Raw genomic sequence first — 17,973 nt, 5'->3', positions numbered from 1 at the left:
GAATTTTAAAAATTATTCTGTAAACCAGATTTTTGAAATGTGGTTTACTTAGCATTTTTACATGTAGTAGTCCCTTGGTTATTGTTTATTTTTATACTTTTTTGTACATAAGAATAGGCTTGGGAAGATGTAAAACTGCCCTGTCTGGTGTGGCTCAGTAGGTTGGGCAGTGTCCCATAAACTGAAAGGTCTCTGGTTTGACTCCCAGTCAGCGCACATGCCTGGGTTTTGGACCTGGTCCCCAGTTGGGGGCGTGCAAGAAGCAGCTGATTGAGTTACTCTCTCATAACGATGTTTCTCTCCCTCTCTCTCTCCCCCTCCCTTCCCCCCAAAAAAATAAATAAAATCTTTTTTGTTTTAAAGAGAAAGTGTTAAACAGTGCTAGTCTACTGTTGTTTGTACCATAGGTGGGGTAAGGAAAAACTAATTACAATTTTAAACTTATTTTGGTTTGCATTTCATTTAAACCTATGGCAAACTTATGAATAGGATGCATCTCAGTGAAATGGAATGGGACAATAGTCTTCTACTATATGGGGAAGATTCTTTTCATTGCTGACCTTAGCACATTGGTTTGCTCTCTGATTGCAGGTGTTTAGAATGGCCACCCTTGGCTGACCTCAGACCATATCCTCTGTTACTATGCTGTGTGCCAGTTGTATGTGTGTGCAGGGTCTGGCACACATAATGCCCCTTTTATTCCAAAGTCATAAACATGTAATTTGGTAACAGCAGTGTCACACTTGAGCCTGCCATGTGGCATTTTAGGTGCAGTGTTCAAATTGCTGTCCATCTCGTGTGAGACATTCGCATACTCTGGCAGCCACACTCAATCAGGCCTTCCTTCTGCTGGATCCCGTAGTCTAGCACCAATGGAAGGATAAAGAGAAACATTATGCAGAGAAAAATGAAAATATTCATTTTGAGAATGAATTTAGAAAAGACTAGAGCAATTTAAGGAAGAGAAAGAAAGTGAATAAAATGTGAAAATAGACATAACACTGAATATTCTGGTGCAATCAATTTTTTAGGGCAGTAGATCAAACCCTTAGCTGGTTGGATCCTCTTCTGGGATGTGTTCCAGGTTCAGGTCCTTACCACTTCCTTTGCTATTAAATTGAGCTTATGTTGGCAGGAGTAACAACCTAACAGAGAAATGGCTACATTGTGATTTACTTTTAGTTATGGGTTATGTGGTTTCTATGTTGTGGGTTAGGATTCTCCTGAAAAAACTCTCTAGATTATCTGTTTAGAGGAGATGTGCAAATTAGGAATTTTGAAATCTTTGGTATAAATCAGATTTTATAATATAAGAGAAATTCAGTACCTTTAATTTTTGCCAGTTTTCTTTTAGAGATGTTCTTGCATGTTAATAGGTTCTTTAGAAACAAGCGATCTTAGAACCAGTTAATTAAGATAGTATTTTTCTTTGGAGTTAATGTCCTCGCATCAAAATTATTCTGACATAAACATCCCCATTGAGTCACACGTGAGCCATGTAATTTGACAATAGAAACAAGTAAATAATTATTTTACTCCTAAGTTTTTATGTTTTAGAATGTTTTATTAATAATACTTATGTGTATTTAAATAAGTTTTAGAAATTGTAATATTTAAATTTCCACCCTAACCCTTAGTATCTATTTAAATCATTATTTTAAATAACTAAGAGCGGTGAGAATAAGGAATAGTGTGTAACAGCTTTATTAGAAATTTTAATAAGCATTTAAGTACAACAGATTTATATTTTCATCTTATTTTCCTGCTTTTGATTATATGGGCAACATCCTCTGAATGCAGCTAATTGCTCACTAGTTGTACATTCAAATAGACCTTTCTGTTGAATGACCAAGTGGGTAAGAATGCCATATGTCTTTAGAAACATATTATTTATTCATTAGTTCTTGAGTTCCATAAAATTTATCTAGTATATCATCATCTAAAGACTCATAGCCTTGAGATCGCACTGAAATGATTGGTTTTACCGTTGTCACTCATGTCCAAAGTATGGCTGTCTCCGCATGAATCTTGATTCAGCCAATCATTGTGTAACATCTTCCTCGCAACTTTCTTTGCTTTTCCATTCTAGGTGGAAAATACAACATTTTGAATTTTCCACTGTATTAGTGATAGCTAAGAGCATACTGCAAAGATCGGGTCTGCATCCTTTGAAAAAATGTTTATGATGTGATATTTTAGGTCACACAGTAAGAAAATGGAATAGGGGTGCATTATTGTATCATCCTTTCAGGCGTGTCATTATTCTTCCAAATTCTTACTATGCTAGTCTTTTCTTAGCACAGCTGGGAGTAATTGCTAAGTAGTGATGAAATAATTCCAAGAATGATGAAATGTCAAAATTTTTCGAGATAGAGGGAAAAAATGAGATCACCTAGATCCCATAATATATCTTAGATTTATAAAAGGGTCCAGTGGATCCATATGCAAATTACTAGATGGAGTGGTTTTTTGTTGTTGTTTTTGAGTGAGTTTTCTCTGTGATTTTTGGAAGATTTTTTAAGAAAGAAGGAAAGTTGCAAAGTATCAAACCTAAAATAAATCTTCTCAGAAAAAAAAATTTCGGAACCTAAAATTGGGTCCATTGGATCTTCGTGGCATACTGGGGGTTCACTATTCTGTGGCTTTCTGATTTATGCATCCACAGCTATTTATTATCCACTTTGTTCAGATTCTGTGCACCTATAGTCATTTTTTTAATGTCGAAGGTAAAAAATAATTAATGATTATGTGTCTTCTTACATTAACCTGTCATTCTGACCCAAATACTTATTATTTATTCTAAAAACTTTATTTGATTTTATATGACATTATCAATTACTTTAAGGTAATATTTTATTTAACTTTGGAATGTGCATGCAGTTTCCTTGTGAAGGTCAGAGAATGCACAACAGTGGACCGCTAGCCATTTTATGGGATCGCTGGTGAATCCCTTCAATAGATCCACTGCTTAGTTTGCTAAAGGGATTCTATAATTATATGTGCAGGACTGTGTAGAATTTGCAAAGCACTGTGTTAACTTAACTATAGCCACATTCATTCTTAACTTAGTTGTGGATACCTAAAAGAAACAGTCTTATAAAAAAATGAAGACTAATAAGCAAGGTCTCTTTTGTAAAGGTACAGAGCATTATGTAGAGCTTATACAATTTTAAGAGTTCAGAGAGAGGAACCACAATTGGATAGAATCTATAATTTGTCTCTAGTGCAATATTTTTAAGGTTGCACTAGAGACAAGTATTTTTTGTTTTTTAATATTTTTTGTTTTTTAATTATTTTTATTTTAGGTTTTGATTGAGGCCAGTTTTTTCTGGTATCAGAATATCCTCAAGAGAAACATCCTATTAATATTTAGGTGGTCCAAAATTTCCGTCAGTATTAATTTCTGTTTATGAAAGATTTGTAGTAGATGCCGACCCTCAAACAGAAGTTTAAGGGTTATTATTAAGAAATACAACTCACGTGACTAAAGCTACTCACTGTTTTATTTTACTAGCAGGGCATTCATCCTAAATACATTCTAAATAAATGTATAATCTCTAATGAGTGATGGCTTTTCCACAACTATATTATGTAGACATAAGCAAACAGGTAGTATTCGCCAACATTTGAATCTTGGTGAGAGAATGTATCGGGTCACTCATTTTGAGGGAAGATGTATTTTCAAATTTTTTAGCTCTTGAGTCTAGGAGTAATTCACTGATGATGGGAAACAGTGGGGCTGACCGTACACAGCACCACGCAGTCCTCTCTCTGCCTTTGTGAGGACTATAATTTAATTCCAATTTACTGATTGAAGCTACTTTAGATTCTTTAAATGGGTGATTTAAAAATAAGGTTTGTCCATTGAAATTTGTGAGGTTTGTATTATTTTTCTTATTGCTAAATAATTTTATTCACTGTGAGTAAGGGTAATATTAGGAAACCTCTTATTTAAAAAGTTTCAGTTATTCATGTATTTTAGAGAGAGAGGAAGGGGGAGAGAATGAGAGGGAGAGAAACACTGATGTGTGATCGCGTATCCAGTGTCATCAGCGGGCTCTCACATGCCCCCAACTAGGGATCTGCCCGCACGCCAGGCATGTGCCCTCACCAGGGATTGAATCAGTGACCTGGTTTGTGGGGTGGTAGCCAACCCACTGAGCCATGCCAGTCAGGACCCCAAATTTATTTATTTATTTTTTAATTTTGGAATTAGATTCCAAATTCCAGAATGAATTATTCAGTAATTTTGGGCAATTTTGGGCAATTTTGACTTATTGTTATATGAAAAAAAGCAGAATATAGTGGTTTGGAAAGGAAAAGCCTAATCTATATTTAGATATGTGTGCATAAGAGATTGGAAATTTATATGCTATGATGTTAATATTATAGTAATAACCACAAAATAGGCAATTGCATGCTCTTTTAGCAGTTCTTTTCAAATTCCTAAAATTTTCTAAAATTTTAAGTTGTTTTAAAAATTGAAAATATATTTAAATAAGCTTTAAGAAACTGATTGCCCAACATGAAGACTAGAGTGATGATTAGGTAGGTATTACAGTAGTACAACATAACAGCGCCCATAGCTGATAAAAGATGCCCTAGCACAATGTCCTTATGTACATTGAGGCTTCCCTGGGGAGTGAAATGATTAGAAGAAAAACCTCCTGGTGCCTGAATGTTATGCCGTACCAGCCCAGGCAAGAAATGGTGTAATATGTCACCTTTCTGTAATATGTGGTTTAAGTCCCCTGATACTGATGTTAAAACATGCTGGAAATTTATTTTTGAGTTGTAGTTATAACTTTTAAGTATTTATTCTTTCTTAAAATATACTCTTTCATTTTTAGGCATTATCCAATTGGTTTGCTATTTGATCTTCTTGCATCAAGTTCAGCTCTTCCTTGGAACATCACAGTACATTTTAAGGTATAGTTTAAATAGCATTTCCCGTTTGCCCCACTTGTGGTACTTAGTAAGTAGACCTAGAATAGAATTTTTTTAAGTGAAGCTGTTTATTACTTTTGCTATGGCACATTTTAATTGCTAAGTTGCCATTAGTGTTGATCTATAAAGTACCTTTCTGTTTCTTCCTAACCCTTGGCAGAACCATTTAAACATTTAATGTATAATACCTTTTCTTATTGGAGCCAAGTGCCCTTTAAAATTTGTAATATTTGGCGATATTGATATTCATTTAAAAATAAATCTCAAATAGGAAGAACAAAATCTTCATAGTAGATATGGGCATGGCAGTAGGGCAGGAGAAAACCCAAAACTGGGTAACTGTAAGTCCTTTTCGGTTGAGTTGAGAGAAAGGTTAGGACACAGAAGTCTGTGTAATTGATCTAATTCTGTTTTGAGAGATCTTAATTCTTCTAGTTTTAAAGAGACCAGGCTAGATTTATTGTAACCTAATTTCATCTCTTTTATAAAGTGCTGGTCCCTCTTTCCTTTAAACCACCCTGATTCTCCACGCCCCCCTCACCCTTCTAGAAGTCACAAACACCTCTGAAGGATTGAACCACCTCCATTATTGGATTAATAGGCACTGATTCGAGATGGCAGTGGATAATGGGAAGGAGGCATGTTAGGAATCTGAAAAGTCATTTAGGTGCTCGATTTGCTTTCCATAGGGATGTGTTCAAAGTCACTGCCCGAAGGAGGCTCATTCATTCTTTTTAAGATATTTCCTTCCCGTCTTCTGAAACTGAATTTGTGAGTCACCAGAATTTATTTCTCTGTTATTTGCACTAATGTGTTTTGCATAGTACCATGTTACCAAGGATTTTAGTTACCACAGAACCATACAGAGTGAGGATGTGGTTCTGATACACATGAGTTTTGCTTTCCACGGTACCATGCAAAGTGAAACTCACGTCTGTGAACCTACTTCAGTTCAGAATGGCGTGAAGATAAAACTACTGCAAGCGTAATAAGAGTAGAGGTCCATATGTCCTAACACACCTTTCCCACTGTTGAAAAGTAATGCCAATAATTTGTGTGTATGTGTGGATGCACTCTAAAAGACTTTGAAATTTATGTTAAAATATATCATGGCTACTTATTTATTCATTCATTCAACAGATATTGAGAGTCTGTTGTGTGCCATCCAGGCCCTGTTCCAGGAGCTTGGGGTATATGAGTGAGTGCCACAGAGACACTCGGACGCTTTAGGATACGTACCTACCTGGCACTGCTGAGCCCTCCGTAATTATTGATTGAATGAGTGGAGGGTTGCAATAACAATAGGAAAGTCTCAGAATTGTTAGGATTGGAGTAATGTAATGGTTCTGAAAGGGGATTGTGGGCCCATGAGAGTTTCCAAAATCTTGTCAAACTATTTCCTTAATAATATTAAGATGTCGTTTGCCCTTTCCACTCCGTTGACATTTATACTGATCTGTAAAAATACTGGTGGGTGTAAGCATTGGCACCTCAGCCCAAAGCAAGGCGGTGCACCACACAGTAATTGTCTCCACTGCCACACGCTGCCTGTTCTGGCTGAAGCAGTACAGATTACTAATTATTATTAATCTTGACTTTTAAGTACATGTATTTTTAATTTCCTATTGGAAGTGCACATAAAACACTTGCTGTATGCCAAACATTGTGGCCCTTCTTTGAGTTGCAAGCTGAACAAGCTACTTTTTTCATGAAACACCAATTTTTATTTAAAAGAGTGACTGATAGACAAACTGTGGTTATTTAGACTTGGGTATTTATCAGGCAGTTTCTTGAAAGTAAACAAAGTGAGCTTCACATTGCCAGTAAAATAACTGACAGTATATGTTGTCAGTGACAAAATTTGAACTTCTAAGTGAAAATTAGAATTTTGGAAAATATGTATCTGCTACCATAAGCTTTATAGTTTTATTTTTCTTGAAAGAATTTTTTTATGAGATTTGTGGCCTGAGATAGCTTACTGTGTTATTGAGAGACTATGAAATGTCTCTCCTGTCCTGGCTGGTGTAGCTCAGTGGATTGAGCACGGGTGCATGAAGTAAAGGGTCACCAGTTCGATTCCTAGTCAGGGCACATACCTGGGTTGCAGGCCAGGTTCCCAGTAGGGGACACATGAGAAGCAACCACACACTGATGTTTCTCTCCCACTCTTCCTCCTCCTCTTCCCCTCGCTCTATAAACAAACAAACAAACAAATAAAGAAATGTCTCTCTGATGCTTCTGATATCTGTGCTTGTTGGTTCTAAATATTGGTGGCTGTTTTATAGTATCTTTCAGTAGTGTATGATATTAGTTATTCATTGCAGTGTGATAGATCACCACACATGTAGCACCTTAAGACAGTAAACATTATCTCACAGTTTCCATGGGTGAGACTTACCTAGATCTTCTGCTTCGGATCTCACAGGACTACAAAGTATTAGTTGGGCTACATTCTTGCCTGGAGATTTGAGGATCTGTTTCCAAGCTCACTCAGTTTGCTGGCAGAATTCACTGTGAGTGTAGGACTGAGGGCCAGCTCTTGTTGATTGTCAGTGAGAGCCTGCACTTAGCACCTAAAGGCTGCTTGTAATAGCTCACCATGTAGACTTTCCCAACATTTGAGTTAGTCCATTGGGGCAGCAAAAAGAGCCCCTAGAGCTAGTCTGGTAGCAAGACTGGAGTTTTATATCTGACTTAATCACAGAAGTAATATATGATCTTTACTACATTCTTTTGGTAAATTCAAGTCACAGGTTCTGCCCACACTCTAGGAGGTGAAGATCATGAATAGTCACATGTACTTAAAATTTTATGAAATATGGTTTAAGTCATTACTTTAATCATCAGATATTTATTGAGGTTAATAGGTACTTTCAACTATGACAGGTAACTGGATTGGATTTTTTCTAGCCATAAACAGCTAAAAAACTGGACAGAATGTATGAAGTAGAACTGTTTCAGGCACTGGACATTAGAGAGAAAGGGAACAAACAAGATGAGCCCCCATTTAGCCCAGTGGAGCTTAAGGGCAGTTCCTGGCTATATCATGGGGAGTTGGACTGAACCAGGGCATGGAAGTTCTGTTGATCTGAGGATGCAGAGATTGGACTTCTGGACTGCTGAAGCCAGTAGAACTTGCTAGACAAGGTATTGGAGAAGAGGGAGCAGATGTGTAAGTGTAGGGTTCCCAAGAGCACTTGGCTGGGGGCTGGGCTTCTCATGTATGAGTGATATTCCTCAAGGACCAACCAGTACAGAGTACAAGTTAGGGGATTAAGAGTGGGACAAATCCCAGCCCATCCACAGTAGAGGGAGACACAGTTAACATGTTGGGCATTTATCTGAGACATCAGAAAGGACTTGCTGTAGGAGTAAGGAGCATACTTCAGAGCAGTGTTGGCAGATTGTGACCTGGCCCCCTGGCTGTTTTTGTATGGCCTGTGACCTAAGGATGGTTTTATACTTTTTAATGGCTGAAAAAAAATCAAAAGAATAATTTTTTTGTGACACATGAGAATTATATGGAATGTAAATTCTAGTGACCATAAATATAAGTTGTATTAAAGTTCAGCCATCCATGCTAAGTTATTTATAAGTTGCTTTTGGGCTACAACTGCAGAGTTGAGCACTTGGTGTAGACAATGTATGGCCCACATGTCTAATACGGTTACTGTCTAGCCCTTTACCAAAAAAGTTGGCCAACACCTATTATAGAATAAAGATTGCTCAGGATCTGCCCTAATACAGTAAAATATTAAGCTTTGTTTTTTAGGATCATGGAGAGGCACCAGGCAGAAAAAACTCAACAAGAAAGACAGTATTTATATGTCCAGCATACAATCAATTATTACTAGAATGTAAACAAGCAGGAAAACTTGAACCACATCAGGGGGAAGAAATGCTGCTAAGATAACCCATGTTTGGAATTTGCAAAAATGAATTAAAACAACTATCAAAAACTCAGTGACTTAAAATATCACGAAATTATAGAACTGAAAAGAATGATATCTGAAATGAAACATTCACTTGATGGGCTTAACATGAACTGGAGGGGGCACAAGAAAGGCTCTGTGAACTTGAAGACAGTTCCATAGAAATTATCTAATGTGAAGAACTGAGAAAAGAAAGGGGGGTGAGGGACACAGTCCCAGTGACCTCTAGGAGAATATCAAGCAGTCTACATACATACATGTACTTGGAGTCCTAGAAGGAGGGAAAAGAGAGAATGAACTAAAAAAATATTATTAAGAAACAGTGATTACACTCACATTTCTTTTTTTTTTTAAGATTTTATTTATTTATCTTTAGAGGGGAAGGGAAGGAGAGAGGGAGGGAAATATCAATGTATGGTTGCCTCTCGTGTGTCCCGTGCCGGGAACTGGGAACTGGGAACTGGCCTGCAACCCAGGCATGTGCCCTTGACTGGGAATCGAACCGCGATCGTGTGGTTCACAGGCCCGCGCTCAATCCACTGAGCTATACCAGCCAGGGCACATTTCTTGATTTCAAAGCTACAGTAAACAAACCTGTGTAGTACTGGCATAGGGTAGACACATAGATTAAGAATATAGGTGAGAGTTGATTATTTGTCGATTAGTTTGCATATTTACTTATTGGTGGGCATCAAGACAATTTAGTGAAGGGGAAGGACAGCTTTTTTAACAGCTGGTACTGGATCAGTTGGATATCCATATGCACGAGAATGAAATTGACACCTACAAAAAGATAAGTAGGAATGAATCAGACCTAAATGTAAGCACTGAAGTTAAAAGAATATAGGAGTAAATTTTGTGATCTTTGATTAGGCAGTGATTTCTTAGGTACGACACAGCACAAGCAACCAAACAAAAAATAGATAAACTGGACTTCATCAAAGTGGAAAAACACTGATGCTGCAAAGGAAGCGAAAGCACAACCCATTGAATAGGAGAAAATATTGGTAAACTCCTATCTAGTAAGGATCTAGTATCCAGGGTATACACAAAACTCTGAATTCAATAATAAAAAGGTAAATAACCCAATTAAATATGGGCTTTATACAGATATTTCTTCAAAGGAGGGATTTATAATTCACCAAGGAAACTAGACAAGAAATTTTACTTTGTGAGAAAGTTGTTTTTAAGTAGAAATCAATCTTTATACATTATGGGGCTATTCATTATCTGCTACTTATGTCAGTTTTAGTAAGTTGAATTTTATTGAATTTATTCATTTCTCAAACTTGCTGGCATAAAGTTGTTCATAGTATTTCCTACTATTCTTTAAATAACTGTAGGATCTGTAGCAATATTCCATTTTCATTCCTGATATCAGTAAAAAATGGGATTTAAGTAGATACTTCTTCAAAGAAGACACATAAATGACCAGTAGGCCATGAAAAGATGCTCAGTGTCATCAATCATTAGGGAAATGCAGAGAGTGACCCTAACAAGTCACTCCTACACACCCAATGAGATGGCTACAATCAAAAGGTGGACAGTTGGTGTGGACTGATTGGTATTCTCATGTTCATGTTCTAGTGGGGAATGTAATGATGCAGCCACTTTGTAGAACAGTCTGTCCGTTCTTTAGATGATTAAATGTGGGCTTGCCATGTGACCCACTAATTGCACTCACAGTTACTTACCCAAGGGAATTGAAAACATGTGAGCCCCCAAACAGGTACATGATGTTCGTACTGGCGTTAGTTATATTAGCCAAAAAGTGGAAGCAGCCCAAATGTTCAGCAGCTGATGAAGGTATAAATAAAATGTGAATTCATGCAATGGAATATAACTTGACCATGAAAAGGAATGCATTACTGATACATGGTATAGCATAGTATAGCATTGTATAGCATAGCATGGTATACCTTGAAACATCATGCTGAGAGAAAGAAAACACACAAAAGGCTGCATATTATCTGATTTATATATGAAATGTTCAGAATATGCAAATCTATAGAAACAGAAAGTATATTCATGGTTTTCAAGGGCTGGAGCGAGGGCAGAATGGGGAGTGACTGCTTAGAGATACTGCTATGACAACATGTAATTAGGTGGTGGTGCTTGCACGACCTTGTAAATGTATGAAAAACCACTGAATGGTACTCTTTCAAATGGTGACTTTTAAATGAATTGCATATGAATTATATCTCAGTTACAAAGTAATGCCTGGCTGGTGTAGCTCAGTGGATTGAGCATCGGCTTGTGAACCAAAAGGTTGCTGGTTTGATTCCCAGTCAGGGCACATGCCCGGGGTTGCAGGCCAAGTTCCCTGTGGGGGACATGTGAGAGGCAACCACACATTGATGTTTCTCTCCCTCTCTTCCTCCCTCCCTCCCCCTCTCTAAATAAACAGACAAACAAACAAATAAAATCTTAAAAAAAAAGTAATGGTTACTAATTTTCTGAATTTGGTAGAAAAAAAATCAGTGTGTGTCAAAGATTCTCAGCAAATCCCAAGCAAGTAAATATATAAAAACTACAGCCATGCACATCATAATTAAACTGCTGAGAAAGAACCAGTTTTAAATAGAAAGCTTTGAAAGCATCCACCAAAAAAACCAATAACCTAAGAGAACAGTAGGGTTAATGATGGCTGGCTTCTTATTAAACAGTGGAGATTAAAAGACAATGGAATGACATCTTAAAGGACTGAAAGAAACTACAAGTAGGAATGAGAGCACTGGCAATGGTAAATGTTTAAAATGTTACCTCTCAACTTTGAAAGAGAAGGGACTATTTAAAACAAACTAATAAAAATTTTAAAAAGACTTACTTACTTTTAGACAGAGGGGAAGGAAGGGAGAAAGAGCAGGGGAGAGACATCAATGTATGGTTGCCTTTTGTGCACCCCCTACCAGGGGCATGGCCCACAACCCAGGCACGTGCCCTGACTGGGAATAGAACCGGCGACCCTTTGGTTTGCTGCAGGCTGGCACTCAGTCCACTGAGCCATACCAGCCAGGGCACAGAGTAATATAATTTTAAGGAAGGGTTAATAATGTTGGTACTATAAAATAAATGACCACAATTGTTTAAAGGATAGGGCCACTAAATCCTCAGTTAGCAATGGGTCAGAGATGGAATCACAAGGGGAATTTCAGAGTATTTCCAACTAAATGATAATGGAAATGGAAACACAACATACTAAAGTTTGTTGTTTTGTGATTCACCTAAAGGAGAGTTTAGAGGGAATTTAAAACTTTCTCCTTTAGTAAGAAAACACACTTGATTGGTATCAAGACTGAAAAATGGGATTGTTACAGATCCCACAGCTGTTTAAAGGATGGTAGGAAGTATGAACAACTTTATGCCAGCAAGTTTGAGAAATGGACAAATTCAATGGAAATACAATTTACTAAAACTGACATAAGAAGTAGCAGATACTAATAGCCCCATAATGTATAAAGATGAATTTCTAATTAAAAACAACTTTCTCACAAAACAAAATTTCTTGTCTAGTTTCATTGGTGAATTATAATTTTAAGGAATAAAAAATATCAATTTTTACACACTTTTTCCAGTAAATAGAAGAGAAGGGAATGTTTCCCAACTTGCTTTACAGGCCAGAATAACTGTGATACCAAAATGGGTTAAAGATATTAAAAGAAAAAAATTGCTGACTGGTATCCCTTATGAATATAGATGTGAACACTCTCCGAGAAACTATCAGATCAAATCCAGCAGTATATAAAAGGACAGTACACCGTGACTGTATTGGGATTGTCCCAGGAATATAGGATAATTCAACTTTTCAAATACCAATTAATTGGTGTGATTCAGCACATCGACAGGAAAAAGATAGAAAAGATCATATGGTCATATTAAATAGATGTAGGAAAAGCTTTTGACGAAATTCAGTACCCGTTTATTATCAAAATGGTTTGCAAGCTTTTGAAGAGAAGGGAATTTCCTCCATTTAATGGTAAATATGAAGAGCCTGCAACTGAAAATCACAGTAAATGATGCTTCAACGAATGTTTCACTCTTAAGATCGGGCAAAAGGCAAAGATGACTTTCCCCCACCAGTTCAACAGGCAGTTAGTTTTGTTCTACTGCCAAATATGTTTTCCTAAGGAGGACTGTGCTGTTAAAAATCGCAGGACTTATGGGGAAAATGTGTTAGGAGCAAAAACCCAAACTTCTTTAGTAGCAAATGAAAAAGATAGGGACCTAATAAAAGCACAGCTTATACAGTTTATACATGATAATTGGGTAAGAGATACTATAAAAATATGGTACTTTATGCTAATAAAGACTAGAAATTTGCTTGTAGAAATGAATATTGAAAGGGTTAGCTGTTTGTCAGTTATCGGGAAGTGATGAAAGGACGTGTATCAGAAATTAGATAAAATTGGAATATCGGATGTGGATAGCTCATGATGTGAGTTGAGGTAGCAGGTCCATTTCTGAGGTGTGTCTGTTTTGTGTATTCCTATGTGGCTTAGTTAGCCAGGTGCAGTTTTCTGTCTTCACCTAGTATTTCTTTCTTTTATATTTTATTTATTTATCTTTAGAGGGGAAGGGAAGGAGAGAGGGAGAGAAATATCAATGTATGGTTGCCTCTGCCGAGGACACACAATGTATCATGTGTACCCTGTCGGGAACTGGCCTGCAACTCAGGCATGTGCCCTGACTGAGAATCGAACCGTGATCCTCTGGTTCGCAGGCCCGCACTCAATCCACTGAGCTACACCAGCCAGGGCCACCTAGTATTTCTTGTGGACAGTATTTACAAAAGTAAACATGAAATTCATATTGCTGTAATTGTCTCCTAATATATCCTTCACTTGAACAGACAGTTTTGTTTATAAACATCTAATAAGCATAATAATACATTATTGGGAACTTTGGGGGTGATGATAATATTCTGTACCTTGTTTGGGCTGACAGTTAATGCAGTGTCAAAATTCAGATAACTCTACACTTAAAATTTCTGTATTTCACTATCTGTGAACCATATTCCAATAAATTTGACTGTTTTAGAAGTTTATTGAGAGAGGAAGCACAACGTACTAAACACAGAGGTGAGAACAGTCATGATCTCTGCCAGGTGGAGCTCTAAGAGTAATGTGATACAAGAATATAAACGACGTTACAGAGTCAGGTATACGGACTTAACCTGGACTTGGAGAGTAAGAAATTTCTTGGAAAAAGTGATTTCAAAATACAACTGGAAGATTGAGGAGGATTTTTAGGGGTAGGCACGGAAGTGGTCAAGGACAGGGATTTCCAGGCAGAGGAAATAGTTTGTGCAGAGGCACCGAGATGAGAGAGTATGGCTGAAAGAACGTTTGGGCGGGGACAGCTACTCAGGATCACTGGAGTAGAGAATGTGTGTGAGGGGATGGGGAAACGGGATGAAGTATATGAAATGGGAGAGGTGTGCTGGAGAGGTTGGTAGAGGACTGAAGACTTTAGAAGTTTGGTCATATCCTAAAAGTAGAACAGAGCTGCTGAGTGAGGAGGCCAGATTTTCATTTCAGGAAGATCACTGTGACTCCACATGTGAAAAATGAATTAAATTAGGGTGAAAAGACTGCGTGGGAACCAGGTAGGAGGCTCTCAGAAAGTTCAGGTAGCTGTTAGTTTGTACTGGGAAAGTGGCACTGGGAAAAGTCAAAGTGAATGATTCCGGATGTTATGATGTAGACTCAGTAGAACTTGAGTGGGTGTGGGAGAAAGGGAGGAGGAGTCGAGGGGAAATAGAATTTGTTTACTTTTGGATTTGTTAAGTTTCATATGCCTACCAAACATATATCTACTAGATTAATGGCTGTATGGGTTCTAGGGTCATGAGAAGGGTCTTCGTTGGAGACAGATATTGAGACTCATTAGTTCATGGTATGGAAGTAGGTAGGCTTCATTCAAGGTGAGTATATAGAATGAAAAAAGCAAAGAGATCTAAGGCCAGAAACTTGAAAAATATGGACATTTGGGGCATGGCCAGAAATAGTCTGTTGCAAATGAGAGTGAGAAAAAAATAAGAGGAGAATGGGAAGTGTGGTAACACAGATTCGAGGATGACACTTCAAGGAGAAGTGTCAGAGATGTTACTAGGTATTTGGTGAGGGCTTAAAACAGTTAGGAACTGAGAGGTATCTTTGTTGACCTTGAAGAGAGCAGTTTCAGTGGAGTGATAAGGTTAGCAGCCAGATCGCACAGGTAAGAAAGAGCTGAACTCCAGCTGCTTGAGTTTCAAGGTTGGCTCTGAAGGGAAGAAGAGAGTGAGGGCTCTAGCCAGAGGGATATTGAGGTTGAGGGAAGGCTATTGTTTTTTACTTTAGGGGTTGAATTTATTTTTAAGAACAACTAATGGGAAACAGTAGTTACAAAGATAATGTTACAGAAAGAGGGGAATAATTAACTGAGCTAGGTTTCAAAGGTATAAAAAACAGGATGGAAGATATACCTTAGATTGTACTGAGAAAGGAGGTAATTGGTTGCAAGGAAGTTTGTAGATTGGATCTTGGTAATATTAGGAGATTTAAGAAAGTCAAGAAAGTTTTAAAAAATTTCAGTGCTGATTTTAGCACTGATACAGTTAACTTCTGTTAGCATCTTTTTCATAGTGTATTCTTTTCTCATCCTGAAAACGATACGTCGGAAGAAATATTTGAAAATTCTCCTTTTCCATTTCCACATAAACACACAACAAAGTGATTGTGGACATAACATTTTTATATTTTACAAAAGTAAGCTTTTAAACTATAGCCTCATCTTTTCCCTGTCAGAATGCTGTGTCTAGACTAAAGGTGAATCGACAATGAAATTATATTGCTCTGTGCATGTCAGTTTGCATAGATTACCATAACAAACTACTGGGTGACTTATACAACAGAAATTTATTTCCATAATTCAGGATGCCAGAAAGTCCAAGATCAAGTCAAGGTCTAGTGGGTTTGGTTTCTGGTAAGCATTCGCTGAGCTCTGTGCTGTCTTTTCTTTTGAGGACACTTTGTCCTATTAGATCAGTGCATCACCCTTATTACCTCATTTAAACTTAATTGCTTCCTTAAACATCCCATATTCAAGTACAATCACATTTTTATGAGTGTTAAGGCTTGAGTCCACAACACTATGTATTGGCAGCCTTTGTGTATTTGATACAAAGTTAGACTTTCTACTAATAATGAAAATTTTTTGTTGTTTTGCTCCATTTTTTTTGTTGTTTGCTCCAGCAGTATTATTAATAGATTGAAAGGCTTTTTTCCTCCCCACTGACCTTGTAGGTAGTTTTTGTTTAGTGTTGTTTAGTGTTATTTGGTTTCTCTAATTTGGAAATATTCCAGACTGTCTGAATTAATATTTTAATTAAAGGACACAGTTAATATCTAAGTAAATGGAACCTTTCAGATCATTTCTATAAAAGTAAAATTTTAGTTTATTAGGCATTCTGACATGGGAGATTCATGAAAGCAAGTAAACTTGGTCAAACTCATCTTTATTTACAAGAATTTGTTTGGACTGAAAAGATAAGCACTTATACACAACTGTTAATATATGTAAAAAGAGATTAGAAATGTAATGAATCAGGAGCCTGCTTGTAATTTTATTGTGAAATTTTAGGGGAAAATATTTTTCATCTCCATCCCTAGCTAATCATGGAAAAGAGAAGCATATCACGAGTAGGAGCTGAGAGGGCTTTGGCCGAGACATCTGGCGCTTTATTCATTGTCACAACTCAACTGCTTTGGCTGCTTAATCAGATATCTCCTTTTCCCCCTGACTTTATTTCATGAAAGACTTCACCCTCTTCCTGCATAGAGTTAGAGCATTCTCTCTTGAATGGTAGGTTTGCATATCCATACTTTTTTGCTATTAATCTCCCTTTTTTGCTATAAAGAGTGGTCATTTGTAAGTATTAGCTGTCAGTTACAGGTGTCAGCATTGGTTAAGTTTAGAAACCTTTAAAGCAGAGGAAGTCTAAGAAAAGCAAAACTTTTGTACTTTCCCTGGTTACAGGAGCCATTGAGAGGCTTAGCCTACTCTGAAGCAAAACAAAAAAATGGTGGGAGACCCCCTCACCCCCACCCAACTTCCCAAACTGTTTTGAGAGATCCTAACTCTCTTTTTCCATAATTAGCTTATACACAGTTTAACAAATTCTAACAGTGCTTAAGCTTAATAGGTCATGAATTCACACTATATAAAAATAATATTTTCTTTGGAATATGAACTTTTCATATTTTTGCCATTTATTCATAATCAATGTGGATAATTAGAACAGAGAACTATACAGTATCTGAAAGAGCTATTCTAAACTTGTGGATCAAGTGTAACAAAGTCAATTTTCTTAAACAACTGTCATAATGCTAATTTATTTGAATAGAATTGTTATGATATATATGAGGTCTGTCCAGAAAAAGTTCAGCTATTAGTAATATAACAAGAACAGTTTCTGCAGTGTTAGTGTAAGCTCGCAGCCAAGGAAAGTAGACTGGGATGTGCATGTGTGAACAGTGACTATGTCATTGTACTGATCGGTGGGGGCAGTAGATGCTGTTGAGTGAGCATGTGTACTGTGTGGCCATTGCATTCAAAATGATTGAGTGAGTAGAGCAACTGATCTGCATCAGATTTTGCATTAAGCTTAAACAGTCCTCCGTGGGAACTGTTGGGATGACTCAGAAGGCTGAAGTGATGGGCAGCTGGTGATTGGAGTTATCGTGACAGTGCGCTCCCTCATGCATCACATCTGGTACAGCTTTTTGGCAAAACATGAAATCACCCAGGTGACTCAGCCCCACTACAGCCCAGATTTGGCACCCTGCGACTTCTGGCAGGAACTAAAACTAAAATCACCTTTGAAAGGGATGAGATTTCTGGCCATCAAGTAAAGTGAGGTGGAAGGAAATACGACAGAGCAGCTGATAGCAATTGGGAGAACTGTGTGAGATCCCAAGGTGCCTCCTTGGAAGGGGACTGAGGCATCGTTGTCCTTTGTACAATGTTTCTTGTATCTTGTATCATTTTCAGTAAATGTCCCTATTGTTGGTATTACGTGGCTGTATACTTTCTGGACAGATCTTGTACATTTAAT

At 37.3% G+C, this 17,973-nt stretch overlaps 1 protein-coding gene across 4 annotated transcripts in view; it reads left to right on the top strand.

Annotated features, from left to right (window-relative positions):
* The window catches only part of ATG5 (autophagy related 5), a 125,658-nt gene that overhangs the window by 20,062 nt on the left and 87,623 nt on the right, over positions 1-17,973 (top strand). For all 4 annotated transcript variants that reach the window (XM_037064963.1, XM_037064964.1, XM_037064965.1 and 1 more), the window contains one exon: positions 4,851-4,929. In XM_037064963.1, the coding sequence (XP_036920858.1) occupies positions 4,851-4,929 (79 nt within the window). The remainder of the gene's footprint in view (positions 1-4,850; positions 4,930-17,973) is intronic.

Source organism: Sturnira hondurensis, unplaced genomic scaffold, assembly GCF_014824575.4.
Source record: "Sturnira hondurensis isolate 20B ecotype Veracruz unplaced genomic scaffold, ASM1482457v3 Scaffold0015596, whole genome shotgun sequence".
Classification (NCBI taxonomy): domain Eukaryota; kingdom Metazoa; phylum Chordata; class Mammalia; order Chiroptera; family Phyllostomidae; genus Sturnira; species Sturnira hondurensis.
Note: the sequence above shows the minus strand (reverse complement) of the source record. Positions and strands in the feature narration are given on the sequence as shown.